Below are 14,431 nucleotides of genomic sequence, written 5' to 3' on the forward strand. Positions count from 1 at the left end.
GAGGAAGGATTGTCATCAGGAAATGCCACATACATAAGCCTAGAACCTACAGCTGTTCACACTTCACAAAGCCAAATCATTCATTGTGATGCTCTTGGTCATGCAGCTTTTTTTTTTTAGCATGTATCTCTATGTGTATATGGCATTTCTGCTGTAACCAGTATATACTTCAGTGTGTTACTAAGGAAGCAAACAAACCCAAACCTAGTTGTCATTTTGTTTCTATTTCTTTCATCTCTACCAGTGTTATCCTCATGCATGCTGCAAGGTAGTTTGATTGGTGGGAGTTAAATACAGGGTGGACTAAAGGGCCAGTCCTTCCAGTTGCTCTGCACCCTCAACTCCCATTGAAATCAATGGGAATTAAGAGCCGTGGCCACCTTTCAGAGTCAGGTCCTTTGTCACAAATAAAACTTTCAGACGCAACTAGTCTGTTGCTATTTGTTAAATAAACAAGTGTTTCTAATATTCCACAGCCATGCAGCAAATGCTTAGCCTGCAGCTGACTGAATGCTAATGTGTTGTAGCATTTACGTGGTTTGCATTATGAGGCCAGGTTAGGAATTTGGTCAGAGCTCCTTTATCCAAATGAAACTTTGAACAATGTGTTGCTTTTTCTCCCCTCTTCCCCCCATCAGTTCTTAAAGCCTTTTATAATGTATTATTTCATTAGACACAAAGAGACAAATCTTGCTTCATCCTTGACCACTGCACAGGGACTCCTGGTAGTGTAATCCAACATAGTTCGACTGTGGAGGGGAATGCATATCCAATGCTCAGCACCAAGCCCTGCATTGCAGTGGCTCCTGGCATGACAGTACTCAGAAGGTAGGTGGGGTGGCAGGAGGTAGGTTGTGGGAGAGCATATCCAGAGGATTTGCCACTTTGTGGATCCTCTGTTTATCCTTCATGTTGTGGTAGTGATGTGTAAGGGGAATAGAGAGCTGCTTCAGCCAATAAACTGAAGTAGGTTCCACAGCCACATCACCACCTGACCTCTGCCTTGCCGAGCTGTTAGGCCAGGTGCTGGCATGAGGATTTACCCCAAAGGTCTGATTTTCAAATGGCAAAACATGCAGATTAATTTGAATTTTCAGACCTGATTTGTGTACACACAATTATTGGAAACATGCTTGAAAATGACTAGTTGTTCATGTCTGACCTTTTATGAACATGATTAAAACTGTAATGACTGTAAACATACACTGAATTTCATTCACTTGTATTTCAGAGATTTTGCACTGTCTTTAAGGGAGCTGTTGCAAAATAGGTCTTGAACCAGTCCTTATAATACTCTTGGTTGTTAGTACCGTGCGGTTTGGCATTAAGTTTCTAGCATGCTTTTCACAGCTCTGCTGTAGTAAAAACAGCTTGTACAAGATTAGATAAATACTCCTTTTAAAGGTTCTAAACTCTGTAGTGTGTTTAAAGTTCATCTTCAACGGCCAAGTTTTAATATGACCTAGTTAAAGTTTTCAAGTAAAATGTGGTAGGGTCTCACCCTAGCTGCAAGTGTGGGCTTGTTCACATACATAATATCACTGTACTGTCTGGCACCATTCAGACTGATAGGTACTCTTGATCCAAGAAAAACCCAGAACTGGAATGGCAGGATTAAGGTGTTTTGATTGCGTTTATATCAGCCTTTGTTTTTACTACTAGCAGCTTCACCCAAATTTAAAATATATGTAAAATGATTGAAAATCATACATGAGAGAGTGGGAGAAGGGGAGGGGAAGAGCTGAAAAAATACAATAAGAAAATAAAACTAAAGTCAGTAGATTGTCTTCTTCCAGATCAGATCATGTCAGGTTTTTACTTTTCTAAATACAAAATGACAAGATGAAGAGTGGCCTGGATGAGGAAAGCACGTTACACACCTGTTCCTTTCTCCCCTGATGGCCACCTCTGTGCAAGATGCCTTTCTTTGAGGAAAAGAATGAGTTGTTTTATGAGTAACATCAAATCAAAATGACTAATCTCAGCTTTAGACAATCATTTGATCCAGTTTTGAGTGGTGAGAGGAGGTGTGCAAACAACTCTCTCAGCATAGATGGTGCAAGGATGTGAACCATGCAGAACGGCTCATTCAGTTAGATGTAGGAGGATGCATCTGTGGGGGAAGGGAAAAAAATAGTAGGAGAAATTTTGAAAGAAGCATGTTCTACCCCCCCACACACACACACTTTTTTTAAATGCAGGCTAAACTATTGTTTGATAATTGGACAGGAACTCGGTTTTATGTTTCTGTTCCTCATCCATTTGTAATGCTGTAAATATAAGTCATAAAGAAATAGGTATTGAAGTCCCCAATGAATGTATATGAGAACATTTTGATTAACTCTACATGGGGTAATTTAAACCCCACTGTTGCCATTCAGACAATTTTATCATGAGTCTCACAATATTTTATGTTTCTTCTTATAAAGCCCCAGTTCCTGGAATTATGAGATAATATGAGAATCTCCATTTTACTATTAAAAAAAATAAAAGTAAGTTCTAGTCCTCAGGAAAGAATCAAAATCTCAAAGCAAATAAAATGAACCCCAAATGTATTAGTTTTTCTACGTTTCCTGATTTTCCAGCCAAACATTTGGCTTTTGGGGCCAGATACACCTCTTCTTTTTTTTTTTTTTTTAATATTTGGCATCGGTAAAAAAGGGATAGTTTAAAACGGAAGAGCATTAGGGCCTGGATTTGCTATCAATAGCAAAATCAACAATATCATCAGTCTACCTTAGAGGTCTTTAAATATGACTGATTATTACTCTGTCATTTTTATTTAATGGTTGACTATATGTATGTAAAAGCCCATGTTTTGGGCCTTCTCAAAAGAATTAATGTACTGATGTTTTTGATGCCTTGAATCCTGTAGTGATAGCCTCATGCCTTGCTCCAGCCTCTGTAAGCCCCAGTGGCAGCGGGGGGTGGATTCCCTTGGAGCAGGCACTGTGGAGGTTGACTCCCAAGATCCTCTTGCAAGTCCTGGTGCAGGGGGTGTGCCCAAGCCAGGCTGCAGCATACATCACTGTGAAGGCTCTGGGAAGCACTATGGTCCATAGATTGGCCCAGGAGGCTACTGTAATTCAGAAGGGCCCTCTGGACTGTCTAAATTAGTCTCCTGACAGCCCAGGATTAGGAGGGTGCATAGATGGCTTAAAGTTAACTCAACATTCCCAGCTCCTGTTAGAAGCACTGCACAGAATCTCACCCATGATTTAAGTTCAAAGAACTGTTTAGTCTAAAGAGATCATATAAAGTAAAATAATTTGTCATGTTTTCTTACTCTATGGCTGTTCTTTGCATTTATACTGTGAATGCTTATTTAGCACTGATGAAGGTGACTTTGAAAAATAACAAGCATCTAACTGTATCAAAAAGTCCTGCTGCTACAGTCTGTTCTGCATGTCAAACAGCTGCCTTGCATGAGAGGGTGGTAGTTTAAAATGCCTAACACTCCTCCCCAAGAGAATTGAAACATGCTGCCAACCACAGTACTTCTGCGTTTGAATACCCAAATCCCTCCGGTTGCAGCTGTTGTGTGGCTGAGTGCCTATTGTATGGAGTTTTTTCATTCTTGTGCCAAGTCTTTAGTTGTGGGTCAAACCTGACTGAGAGAACAGGAATGTAATGAACCATCTGATGTGAGTCATATTAACTTTATGTATGAAAGCAGCTGAATGGAAATGCTGGAATTAGATAAAACACAAAAGTTATATTTTATCCTGGGATTTCATGGCTACTATGGCTGCCATGAGATTATCTCAGAAGTTTAGAGGCCCAACTCCTATAGTTGACCATATTCTTGATCGGGTGTTTGGGCTGGGATTAGAGATTGAGCAATTGGAAATTTGCCCATCACATGGAACTATCCTTTCCTTCTGCAATTTAAGGGTGGACACACCTCTCCCATCCACGTGAGAGACCAGCTTTGATACTCCACTCTAAGATGTTAATGGAACCTAAATGCTTCCAAATGACTGAGGGAGAGTATTTTTCCTTCAGAAAGAGCATTCATAGCTTCATTCTCAACTTGACAGTGATCCATAAACCTTCTCTTCCCAACTTCATCCCCACAGGTCACACGCTGGGCTTATAGATGGCAGGCAACAACTGAAGTTGTAGAGATGACTGGCAGAGTGCTAATGGCAGAAGTCTTTTACTGAAGATTTGTGCAATAGATTTTTTGCATTCTTGTGACGTGGATGTGTAGGAGGCAAAGGAGAGTTCTACCACTATAGCATCAGCATCATCTTGATTAGTGTTTTTTTTGGTGGGTGCTGAATGACACAGATAGTCTGAGCTGTCGTTGCTCGCTAACTGTATTGTGTTCCTCCTATTGTGAGGAAAAATTACATTACTTGATGGAAGAAATTGCCCAGGTTCATACTGAACTGGTGGCATCTGTGAGGCTGGGATCGTACGTTGATGGGGACTAAGGCTTCTGTGCTTGGGTTTCAGTCAGTGTCACTCACTAAGGTAATGGAGGGAACTTTATGCCACAAATATCCTGGGACCCACACAGCTACAGTAACACCGCAAACAACTCTTATTATTGTCCTCCTTGTTTGGGGAAGGCCAATGGGGAAGAGCTGGGCCAATTGCTGATGGAGATTGAGAGTTTCAATTAGGGAGGGTGGGTTGCTTGCCTACCTTAAGAAAGCATTTGTACATCCATTGCTCAAGAAACCGTCATTACTAACTATTGTTCTTTATCTCATCTTCCATTTCTGGGTAAGATTACTGAAAAGGCTACGGCAAGAAAACTCTCATGGTATCTAGATCCCTCAGATTTCCTTGACAATCTGGTTGCAGGCTTGGGCATGATGTGGAGACTGCTTTGATGGATGAAATCTCCTAGTGATAGATTGGGTGCCCAGGTTTATATTAGGTCTGTCAGCTGCCTTTGGTAACTCTTGGTGGTAAAGTAGTGTAGACATTCATGGAACCCTAGCAGAAACAAAGACTCTAAGGAATAGGTGTCCATTACTTTCTGTCAAATCCCAGAGTGTTGTTTTGCACCATTAGTGCGTGAGCAGGAGCTCTCCTGTGGAATACTCCGGGGGGGGGCGGGGGTCTATCTGGCCACACCTCTTATTTAATGAGTATCTGAGGCTATTGGGAGGGCTAGTAAAAAAAAAACACACACAAAAAACCCCATCTAGGTTACATTGTCTTCAGTGTACTCGTGACACCCGGCTCTGTATCTTTGTATGTATTTACATGGCCCTCAACATCATAGTATCTTTGGTGAAATAAAACTTTGAAGAATTTATCTTCATAAACCCTTCTGTGAGGTGAAAAGTATTCATTTCCATATTTTACAAATGGGGAACCAGGGCTAAATGTCTGGCCCACGTCACATAGGAAATCTATGTCACAGTCAGGAACTGAACCTCAATCACCTAAGTGTCAGTACAAGCCCATCTTTTTTCCTCAGCTGAAGCAAATGAGTGTTTGCCCTTTGTCTGGTGGAGATTGGGGCATGGATAAGAGTTACTTGGCTGAGGCTCAATGCAGAAAATACTGAGAGGATATTAATAGGTGGGAGAAAGCAAACCTGATATGGTAGAGGATGTGAAACTCATGTTTAACCATTAGGTATCAGCCAGCAGTCAAGGTGGTTGTGACCTTTTCTTTCTTACATGGACCTCTCAGTATCATCATCTTTACCTTTGTCATCTTGAGTTTAGACTACTGCAGTGCACTGTGCACACTGCAAAGTGGGGTCACACCTTAAATCCATTCAGAAACTGAGCTGGGGCAGAACATGGGAGCCTGCTCACTAAGCAGGGTTTTGCACTGTGAACATATTATACTAGTGCTCAGGGATGTGGACAAATTGTAGAGAGTTCAGCGGAGGGCAATGAAAATGATCAGGTGGCAGGGGCACATGACTTATGAGGAGAGGCTGAGGGAAGTGGGCTTGTTTAGTCTGCTGAAGAGAAGAGTGAGGGGGGGATTTGATAGCAGCCTTCAACTACCTGAAAGGGGGTTTCAGAGATGATGGAGCTCGGCTGTTCTCGGTGGTGGCAGATGAAAGAACAAAGAGCAATGGTCTCAAGTTGCAGTGAAGGTCTATGTTGGATATTGGGAAACAGTATTTCACTAGGAGGGTGGTGAAGCACTGAAATGGGTTACCTAGGGAGGTGGTGGAATCTCCGTCCTTAGAGGTTTTTAAGGCCCAGCTTGACAACGCCCTGGCTGGGATGATTTAGTTGGTGTTGGTCCTGCTCTGAGCAGGGGGATTGGACTAGATGACCTGCCAAGGTCTCTTCCAACCATAATCTTCTATGATTTGTGTGAGCTGCTCTTTGGCTTTCCAGGTGAGATACTAAGATGTTAATGTTGACATATAATTCCCTGAATGGCCATTCTAGAGAATTGCCCGTTTCAGAGACTTTTTCTCTCTTTGTGCCATACATTTACAGTGAGCAGTGACACTTCTTCAGTTTGAATGAGAAGGAGCTGCTGGCAGGGCATTCTCAGGGACCTCTCATCTTTGGAATCCAGGCCACACCTTGGTCTAAAATATAACCAATTGTTTGAGCTTCTGAGCACATTAAAAATTGATCTGTTTGCTCAGGCTTTTGCACAAAGGAATAGAATAGCCAGCATTTTTGGAAAAGGGTGGAATATTATATATTTTAATATAAACTCTTCTTATATTAAACTACCATCCCCATATTTTATGTGCCTGAGTAGTTTTATTCTGCTAAATGTTAATTTATTATTGTATATTTGAAAAAGGACATAGATGCCCAGAGGCAAGGTTATGTACATTTTTATATTTTAGGTATTAAATCAAAATAAGAGGAAAAACCCCCACATATATACGGTGCAAAGCACGTCTCATTCTATAGATTAGATGAAGTATATTCTATACGTTAGATGTTGTATATTAACTGCACATTGGATAATTATCGTAAGACATACAGATTGTCCTTTCAAGTTTAGGCTCTTGCCTTTCTATGTGTACATTAGCCTGGCACTAAGACTAAAGAAGGTCAGTGCCTGAAATCCTTAGGCTATAGAGGTGCTTTATTTCTCTCTTTTAGGGCTATAATAATGTCTCTTCCCCATGGGAAACTCCCCAGTTTTCCATTCTGCACTGCTACAGAGGTATTAGTCTTAGGGCTTGTCTACACTTACATGTTATCGTGCTCTAACTTGTTGGCTCAGGGGTGTGAAAAATCACCCCCATGAGCGCAGCAAGTCTGAGCACTTTAAAGTGCTAGTGTAGACAGGCTCCCAGCACTCGGAGCTAATCCCCTGGTGGAAGTGGATTACCAGGAGCACTGGGAGAGCTCTCTCCCAGCGCTCACGTGCGACCACACTTGCACTTCAAAGCGCTGCTGCAGGAGCGTTCCCGTGGCAGCGCTTTGAAGTTTCCAGTGTAGACATACTCTTACACTTGATTCACTTCAATTGTGAGGAGTGATAAGACAGTAATTTGTCTCAATACTATTTCAGCAATGAGGCTGTCTGTCTTCCCAATTTGAGTGCAATTACATGTCACCTGGAGAATGCATTTCCTTCAGGTTCTACTAATTCAAGATTATAGTTTCTAATAAATAAAGAATCTAAATAACTCCCAGCTTTTTTAATAAAAAACAAACTACTTTGATAGAGTGAAGGTCCTGAAAGGAGAGAGAGAGTCCAAGAAAGATGAAGCATTAAAGTAATTTGAGATTTTCTTTCTTAAAGGAGAATATACCTCTTTGAATTGCTTCCCCTCAGCAAGGATATAATATGATTGGTTTTTCATTTCTGTCCTTGACTTGTCAGATGCATATGTGTGTTGGTTTAATGATGGCTCTTCTGTTGTGTGCTGTATGTAGGAAGGGATTTCTGCTTTCCCTTTAGCTTCTCCAAAATGACTTGATTTGATACCATTGATCAAGTTATTCTCAAGAGACCAATATAGACTTAGCAAGGGTCTTCCATGAAGGCTGTGTGTCACTTAGGCCCCAATCCTGCAAACTGCTCCACTTCAGTTAGGCTCCATGCGGGCATAGGAGTTCACCCACAGGACGCATCTCACAGGATCGAGGATTTAAACGCCACAGTGATAGGCGCCTTAGAAAAACCTTATGCAGTGGTTAAAAGAATGTAGATTTATAGAGAATGTCTGTGGTGAAGCAAGACTCACTGGCGCGGCGCCTCCTGCTGGTTAACCTGGGAATTAGCTCTTGTCCAGCCCGGAGCACCCTCTGCAGGCTGGTGTCTCACCTGCCTTAGGGCCCCCGTGTCCTTCCGAGACCCCAGTGCCCCTTTTCCTCTGGGTTCTGCCCCCAGCAGTAACCCACAGTCCGGGTTTCCCCTCCCAGGGGAACCCCCAACCCTCTATCCCCACCTTGCCTCAGTAGCTACTGCCAGTCATCATCTAGCCCCTGGTCACTGGGGCAAACTGCAGTCTGTAAAAGCCCACTCTTCATTGGCAAGAGGGGTCGGACCAGCTGTCTCTGCCTAACCCCGGATTGCAGCCTCAGCACCCCAGTACCTGTTTTGGTCTTTTAGCAAGGCCCGCAGCCTGGGGATTTACCAGGCTGGAGCTCCCCAGCTCTCCTTGCCTTTCCCCAGCCCTGCTCCATACCCTGAGCTCCCAGGCAGCGCAAGAGAGAGACTGACTCAGCTCCTGGCTCACTGGCCTTTTATAGGGCCAGCTGTGGCCTGATTGGGGCGTGCCCCAGCTGTGGCTGCTTCCCCCGTCAGCCCACCCTTTTTTTCAGGAGGGGGCAACTGCCCCACTACAAAGTCCATCAATGATAATTAGCCAAGATAGTCAGGGATATACAACTCCATGCTCTGAGCCTCTGTTCTGTTAATTCCCTCTGAAGTATCTGGCATTTGCCACCATCAGAAGACAGGATAGTGGGCTAGATGACCTGACCATTCTTATGTTCTTATGACAAGCCTTGTTGTATCAAATAAACCTTCTGTAATAAATTAACTTGAATTTTTTTAAAGGTTGGATTACAGTGGACCGTCAAGAGAGTTTTTTTTCCTGGTGTCCCGAGAGCTCTTCAATCCATATTATGGTTTATTTGAATATTCAGCCAATGATACCTACACAGTACAAATAAGTCCCATGTCTGCTTTTGTAGACAATCACCATGAGTGGTAAGAATTAATTTCTAATCTTCTTTTATATATTGTTTCCACTTGTGGAGAACCAGCTCATATTTGTTCAAACACAGAGTTTGATCTTTTTAACCAGCAGTAAAATAATTTAGACTTTTTCCTCATTTTTTTTTAGTTGGTTGTAGCAGATATTCTTGTTTCTCACAAAGTCAGCAAAGATGAGATTTGGAACATATGTATTGTGGGTTTGGCTCACTACATGAAACTCCACACTTCTTGTACAAGAGCAAACATTTGCTTCACCAAAGCACTGTCAGTGCTTTGTGCATGAAAAGCAGATTATATTAAACATTGGCTTGCAGTCAACTCAGTGTATGAGAGATTTCAATCAGCTTTTATTGCATGTTGTTTGTTTGGGATTTCTCCATGAATATAGATTGTTCCCAGTAAGGCAGTCCACATCTGGTGGAGGAAAATCTATTGAGATATCTCTTCTTGTTTTTTGCTATTTAATCAAGGTCCATATACCTGATAGTAGCCTTTAAAATATGTGAAAAGGATGTACTATGAGGAATCCAAAAAACAACAGAGGAAAAAACCTGAAATGATGTTCAGTGTATATATATATATCCATAAAATGTATCTTTTTGTATATATACATAATCTCAATTTCAGGATTAAGGGCCAAATTCTAAGATGGTATAAATCGGTGCATCTCCAGCGAAATCAGTGGAGCCATGTCACTTACACTAGCTGAGAATCTGGATTTAAATTACAGTAATGGGGTGACAGCTGCAAGTCTGTGTAGGACAGAGGCAAATTAGGGTCTCAAATGATGGCGAATCGTTGCAATGAAGTATAGTTGAGAGTTACACCATTCAGTGCTGGCTGGCTGCACTGCACATCAACTGAAGCAATGCACCTGTTGGACTCTGATAAAAGATTGGATACAGAAGTTCAGCAACAACAAACTGTATATGCTGCATCTGAAAAAGCATGACAGTCTGGCCGGACAAGCTGCAGGGCTGTGCATGGCCCTCTTCTCCCCATCCCCAGCTATGTGGACCTAGAGAGCTGGCCAGTGAGTGAGTGGGGCATGACCCATTTGTTTCTGGAGAGACTAGTGCCAGCGTCAGCATCAGGGAGAGTGCAAGGAATGCAGCTGTGCACAGAGGGAGGAAGCCTTGTGTGTGTCTTCCCCATCTTGCACACCCTGCGTAGGGCCAGGCATAACAAAGCCTTAATTTTTCCCAAGTAAAGTAGTTCTGAGTTATGTGTCTTACCAGGAAGTCTAGAAACTTGACTTTCTTTCAGAGAGAGCATTAGGCTTGAATCTGCTTTCAGATACACGGAGGGCATGCCTAGTTTCTTTAATGATTTTTTTTCACAATCTTCTGCAACATGCACCGTTATTATTGACTGCAGAATTGTGCTCTTAGAGTCTAAAAGAGTCTATGTGAAGGCCCTAGTGTTGCAAACAAAGTTGCCACATTCCTAATTTCTAATCTTCCAGCAGCAATGAGTGCACAAGGGGGTTTAAATCATGTTGGTACTTTTGGGGGGAAATGGAATGGTAAGGGTGATAATTTCCAGCCACCCCCCAAAAAAGGTTACATGGAGCCCAATATCCACCAGCCATGAAAAAGAGCATGGAGCCACCCACTAGCTGGAAAAGGATGCCTAGAATCATCTGTCAGAATCAATCTCTCAGTGCTCAGAAAGGGAGCGTGAGGAGACGGAGGGCCAGAAAACAGCTGTCATGTTGGAAGCCAGGGTTTGAAAAAAGAACCTAGTTTGGTAGGGTTAGAATGAGTTCAGTTTAGCTTTCAGTAGCTGAAAAGTGGCAACTTCAGCTTTGAAACCCCAGGTACTTTCCACGCCTTGCAGATTTGTTTTTTCACTCCATTCTACTGAGAACTAAAAAGAATCAAGTTACCACAATACAGTTATAGTTATCTGATTTAAATATACTGTTAAACTTGGTACACAGATAAATGATAGGGCAGCACACTAACCACAAAGTATGAGTGTACTGGTTATAACTCATTTCCTTTGTCATTCAGGTTCAGGTTCAGTGGTCGAATCCTTGGTCTTGCTCTGATACATCAGTATTTGTTAGATGCCTTCTTTACACGGCCCTTTTATAAAGCCCTCCTCCGAATGTGAGTAGAAATGTTCTGATTTTCTTTTTCTCATGGAAAATGCAGTTTTTGACCAGCAATAAATGTCAGGTTCTTGACTCCAAGAAGATAGGTCAATATAATCTGGTCATTTAGTTTTAATCCAAGATTTACTTTAAAATATAGTTGCCTAAATCAAGGCCCATTTATGGTACTAGACAGTTACTTGATGACTTTGAAGATGTTGCTGATCAATATCAAAACCTCGTGATTCCTGCCAGCCAATTACACCACCAGTTCCTTCTATAAAAAACATACTATTCAAACCCTGCAGTGAAACATCAGATATTAATAGAGTACTTGTTCATTTGTCTTTAATGACTCATAGGAATGATCTGAATCAAACCTTATTTAGACTTTAAGATCAGTGTTTTCAAAAGTAGTCTCTGATTTTTGGCTGCCTCCATTTTGGGGTGCCTAACTTGAGATACCCTGGGTCTGATTTTCAGAAGTACTGAATCTCCACAGCTCAGCTGAAGACAATAAGATCTGCAGTTGCTCAGTACCACTGAAAATCAGATCTAATGTATCTCAAGTTTAGGGCCCAAAAAGGGAAGCCCAATATCGGAAGCCACATCTGAGAATTTCTGAAGATGATTTACATTTATCTGTAAAGCACCGTTCACATTTATGGTGCTGTGAAAATAATACAAGTTTATTTTTACAGCAAACAAAACTGTAGTAGGTGCTTTACAGAATTTTTTTTAAAAAGGCCTGGTCCCACTCCCAAGGAGCTGACAGTCCCAAGTTAAAGGTGATGTGACGGGGGAGACTAATAAAACTGTATGGGGTGCGGGGGTGAAAGACAAGGACTCCAGCAGTAATATCATGTGGTTACTTAGTTTAGTTATCTATTGGTCATGGTGGCTTGCTAGTAGTTTTTTAAATAGCTGTGGGCCAGATTCTGCCACCTTCATAAACAGAGGGCCTGATTCATGATCCCCTTATGGCCTGGCCTGCAGAAAGACTCTACAAAGCAGCGTTATGGATACCCCTGCTCATGCACTCCCTCCTGGGTCTGCAGCTCCACAGTTCAGGTGTCTGAACGAGCTCTGCACACACATTTGCAGGAGGCACTGGTGCATGGGGCATTCCTGGCTCAGCAAGGGGAATGTTGTCCCAGCCATTCTGCACAGCTGCTAAGGGCCATTGCTGCAGGATGCAAGTTAAGGTAACCGTAGCCCAAGACCACTCCTGGTACCCTCTAGCTAGAGAAGATGCAAGCCATCTTCACTATGTGCCTGCACCAGCCCTAGAGTGGGCGCAAGAATAAATTCTCCTGGTGGAGTAGCAGCTTATTCTCTGGGTGATCCTAAATGTAAGTCTGTTCACAGGTTAAGATTCTGCTCAAGTAAATAAGGCTGACAGAATCTGATCCCGTAATAATAATTATGATTGTTGACTGACTTCTTGTGGGGATCATGGAAGACGCAAGTGGTAAGGAGGTGCTTGAATGAGGAGAGGGCAGTTGGCTCACAAACCAAATTTGGAAGGGCGTACCCTGTTTAAGGGCTTTATGGCAAAATCACTCAGGCTGGCACCACTGGCAAAATGGAGAGAGCAGGAGGTGACAAATTAAGACCATCCTCCTTATTGCAGAGCTTAGTACTAATAAAAAGGTGCTATTTCTTTTATGAGATGAATTACCTATCCCATATTGATGGATCTTTACACTTAAGTATAACAAGAATTAATCGCATTTTTTGTAATCCATGGTCAAAATAAGTCATTGAAATATGATATTAGTCATTGAAATATAGTGCAAGTGGGTAGAATTTGAAATAAAGTGAAATTTACAAGCAAAAGGTCTTTAAAATGGAAATATAGGGTTTTGTAGTTTAACAACAAAGAGATGAGTTACACAAGTAGTTGCTAGTACCATTGCTAGGCAAATAGAGATTCAGAATAGTTTCTACTAACTTGACTTAAGAACGTCAGCACAAAGGAATCCAGTAACCACTGTTCTTTGTTCTGTTGATTTCTCTGAGCTCCCTTTATTCTCAGTTTGTTTTGTAGGGCTGTCCTGTCTCAGCTCTGTTAATGAGCATGCACTACTGCTGTCAGCTATATTTGTATATTTTCTTCTTGTTTGTTAGACTCTGTGACCTGAGTGACTTGGAATACCTTGATGAGGAGTTCCACCAGAGTTTGCAGTGGATGAAAGACAACGATATACATGATATCCTAGATCTCACATTCACTGTAAATGAAGAAGTTTTTGGGCAGGTGTGCAAGATTGCTACTTTCCTTTCCTTTCCTTTTTATATGCTGTTGTTAGGTAACTGTTTCTTTGGACTGAAAAATGATATCATTCCCAGCTGATTTGAGTTCATTAATAAAAATCTTGGTTGATATGAACAATTGAAAAACCTATAGAGAGATTATCATTCGTTACCTACCAATGCAATACCTAGAGAATACAGGAGCTGGTTTGTATCTCTTATTCTGAAGCTGCTTGTTCTTACTTTGTACTTGACATGATCTGGTGAAAACGGGGATTTCAATTTCATGTCATCTGTCTGAGTTTATGAACTCCAGTCTGTTAAACCAATCTGTGCTTGGCCTATGATATTGGGGAATTAGCGCTACGTATTTAGCAAAAAGCTTGAGTTTATACTATATTTTTTGTTGTCTTTATATTATTTTGGTGGTGGTTTTCCTCTAAGATCACTGAACGGGAATTGAAACCAGGGGGTGCCAACATCCCAGTCACAGAGAAGAACAAAAAAGAATACATAGAGAGAATGGTGAAATGGAGAATTGAGAGAGGGGTTGTGCAGCAAACAGAAAGTCTAGTTCGAGGTTTCTACGAGGTAAGAAATCCTACTCAACTCTAGTTCCCATATGTATATTACCTAGCTTTCTCTGTACTTGCATTTCTAATACACCCAACCACGCAGTATTTAGAAGACATAGGTAAAATCAGGAGTGAGATTCATATGTATCCTTCAGTAGACCTAATGTATTTCATAATAATCAAATGTTGCATTATTTATGTGGAGGTCACTTGTTGGAGGTCATTGAGTCAAATAACATGACTACATTCTAAAGAAATGGAAAACATTATTACCATTATTTGCATTAGCAGCAGTGCAAACTCAGATAATAAGGAGAGTTGAACTCAGGAAGGAATTTTTTACTCCATGTCCAGCATTACACAATTGGCT

General features: G+C 41.6%; 1 protein-coding gene and 1 long non-coding RNA gene across 9 annotated transcripts in view; one reads left to right on the forward strand and one right to left on the reverse strand.

The window, feature by feature from the left end:
* HECW2 (HECT, C2 and WW domain containing E3 ubiquitin protein ligase 2) overlaps positions 1-14,431 on the forward strand; it is a 246,969-nt gene that overhangs the window by 217,719 nt on the left and 14,819 nt on the right. For all 8 annotated transcript variants that reach the window (XR_005586030.1, XR_005586029.1, XM_039493848.1 and 5 more), the window contains 4 exons: positions 8,971-9,123; positions 11,148-11,246; positions 13,361-13,490; positions 13,931-14,077. Coding sequence is in view for 6 of the 8 variants with exons in the window: in XM_039493848.1 (XP_039349782.1) it covers positions 8,971-9,123; positions 11,148-11,246; positions 13,361-13,490; positions 13,931-14,077 (529 nt within the window). In the remaining 2 variants the exon portion in view is untranslated. The remainder of the gene's footprint in view (positions 1-8,970; positions 9,124-11,147; positions 11,247-13,360; positions 13,491-13,930; positions 14,078-14,431) is intronic.
* The window catches only part of LOC120374365, a 72,263-nt gene that overhangs the window by 19,686 nt on the left and 38,146 nt on the right, over positions 1-14,431 (reverse strand). The window lies entirely within an intron of this gene.

The sequence above is a fragment of the Mauremys reevesii genome, linkage group 11, assembly GCF_016161935.1.
Source record: "Mauremys reevesii isolate NIE-2019 linkage group 11, ASM1616193v1, whole genome shotgun sequence".
NCBI classification, from domain to species: Eukaryota; Metazoa; Chordata; order Testudines; family Geoemydidae; genus Mauremys; species Mauremys reevesii.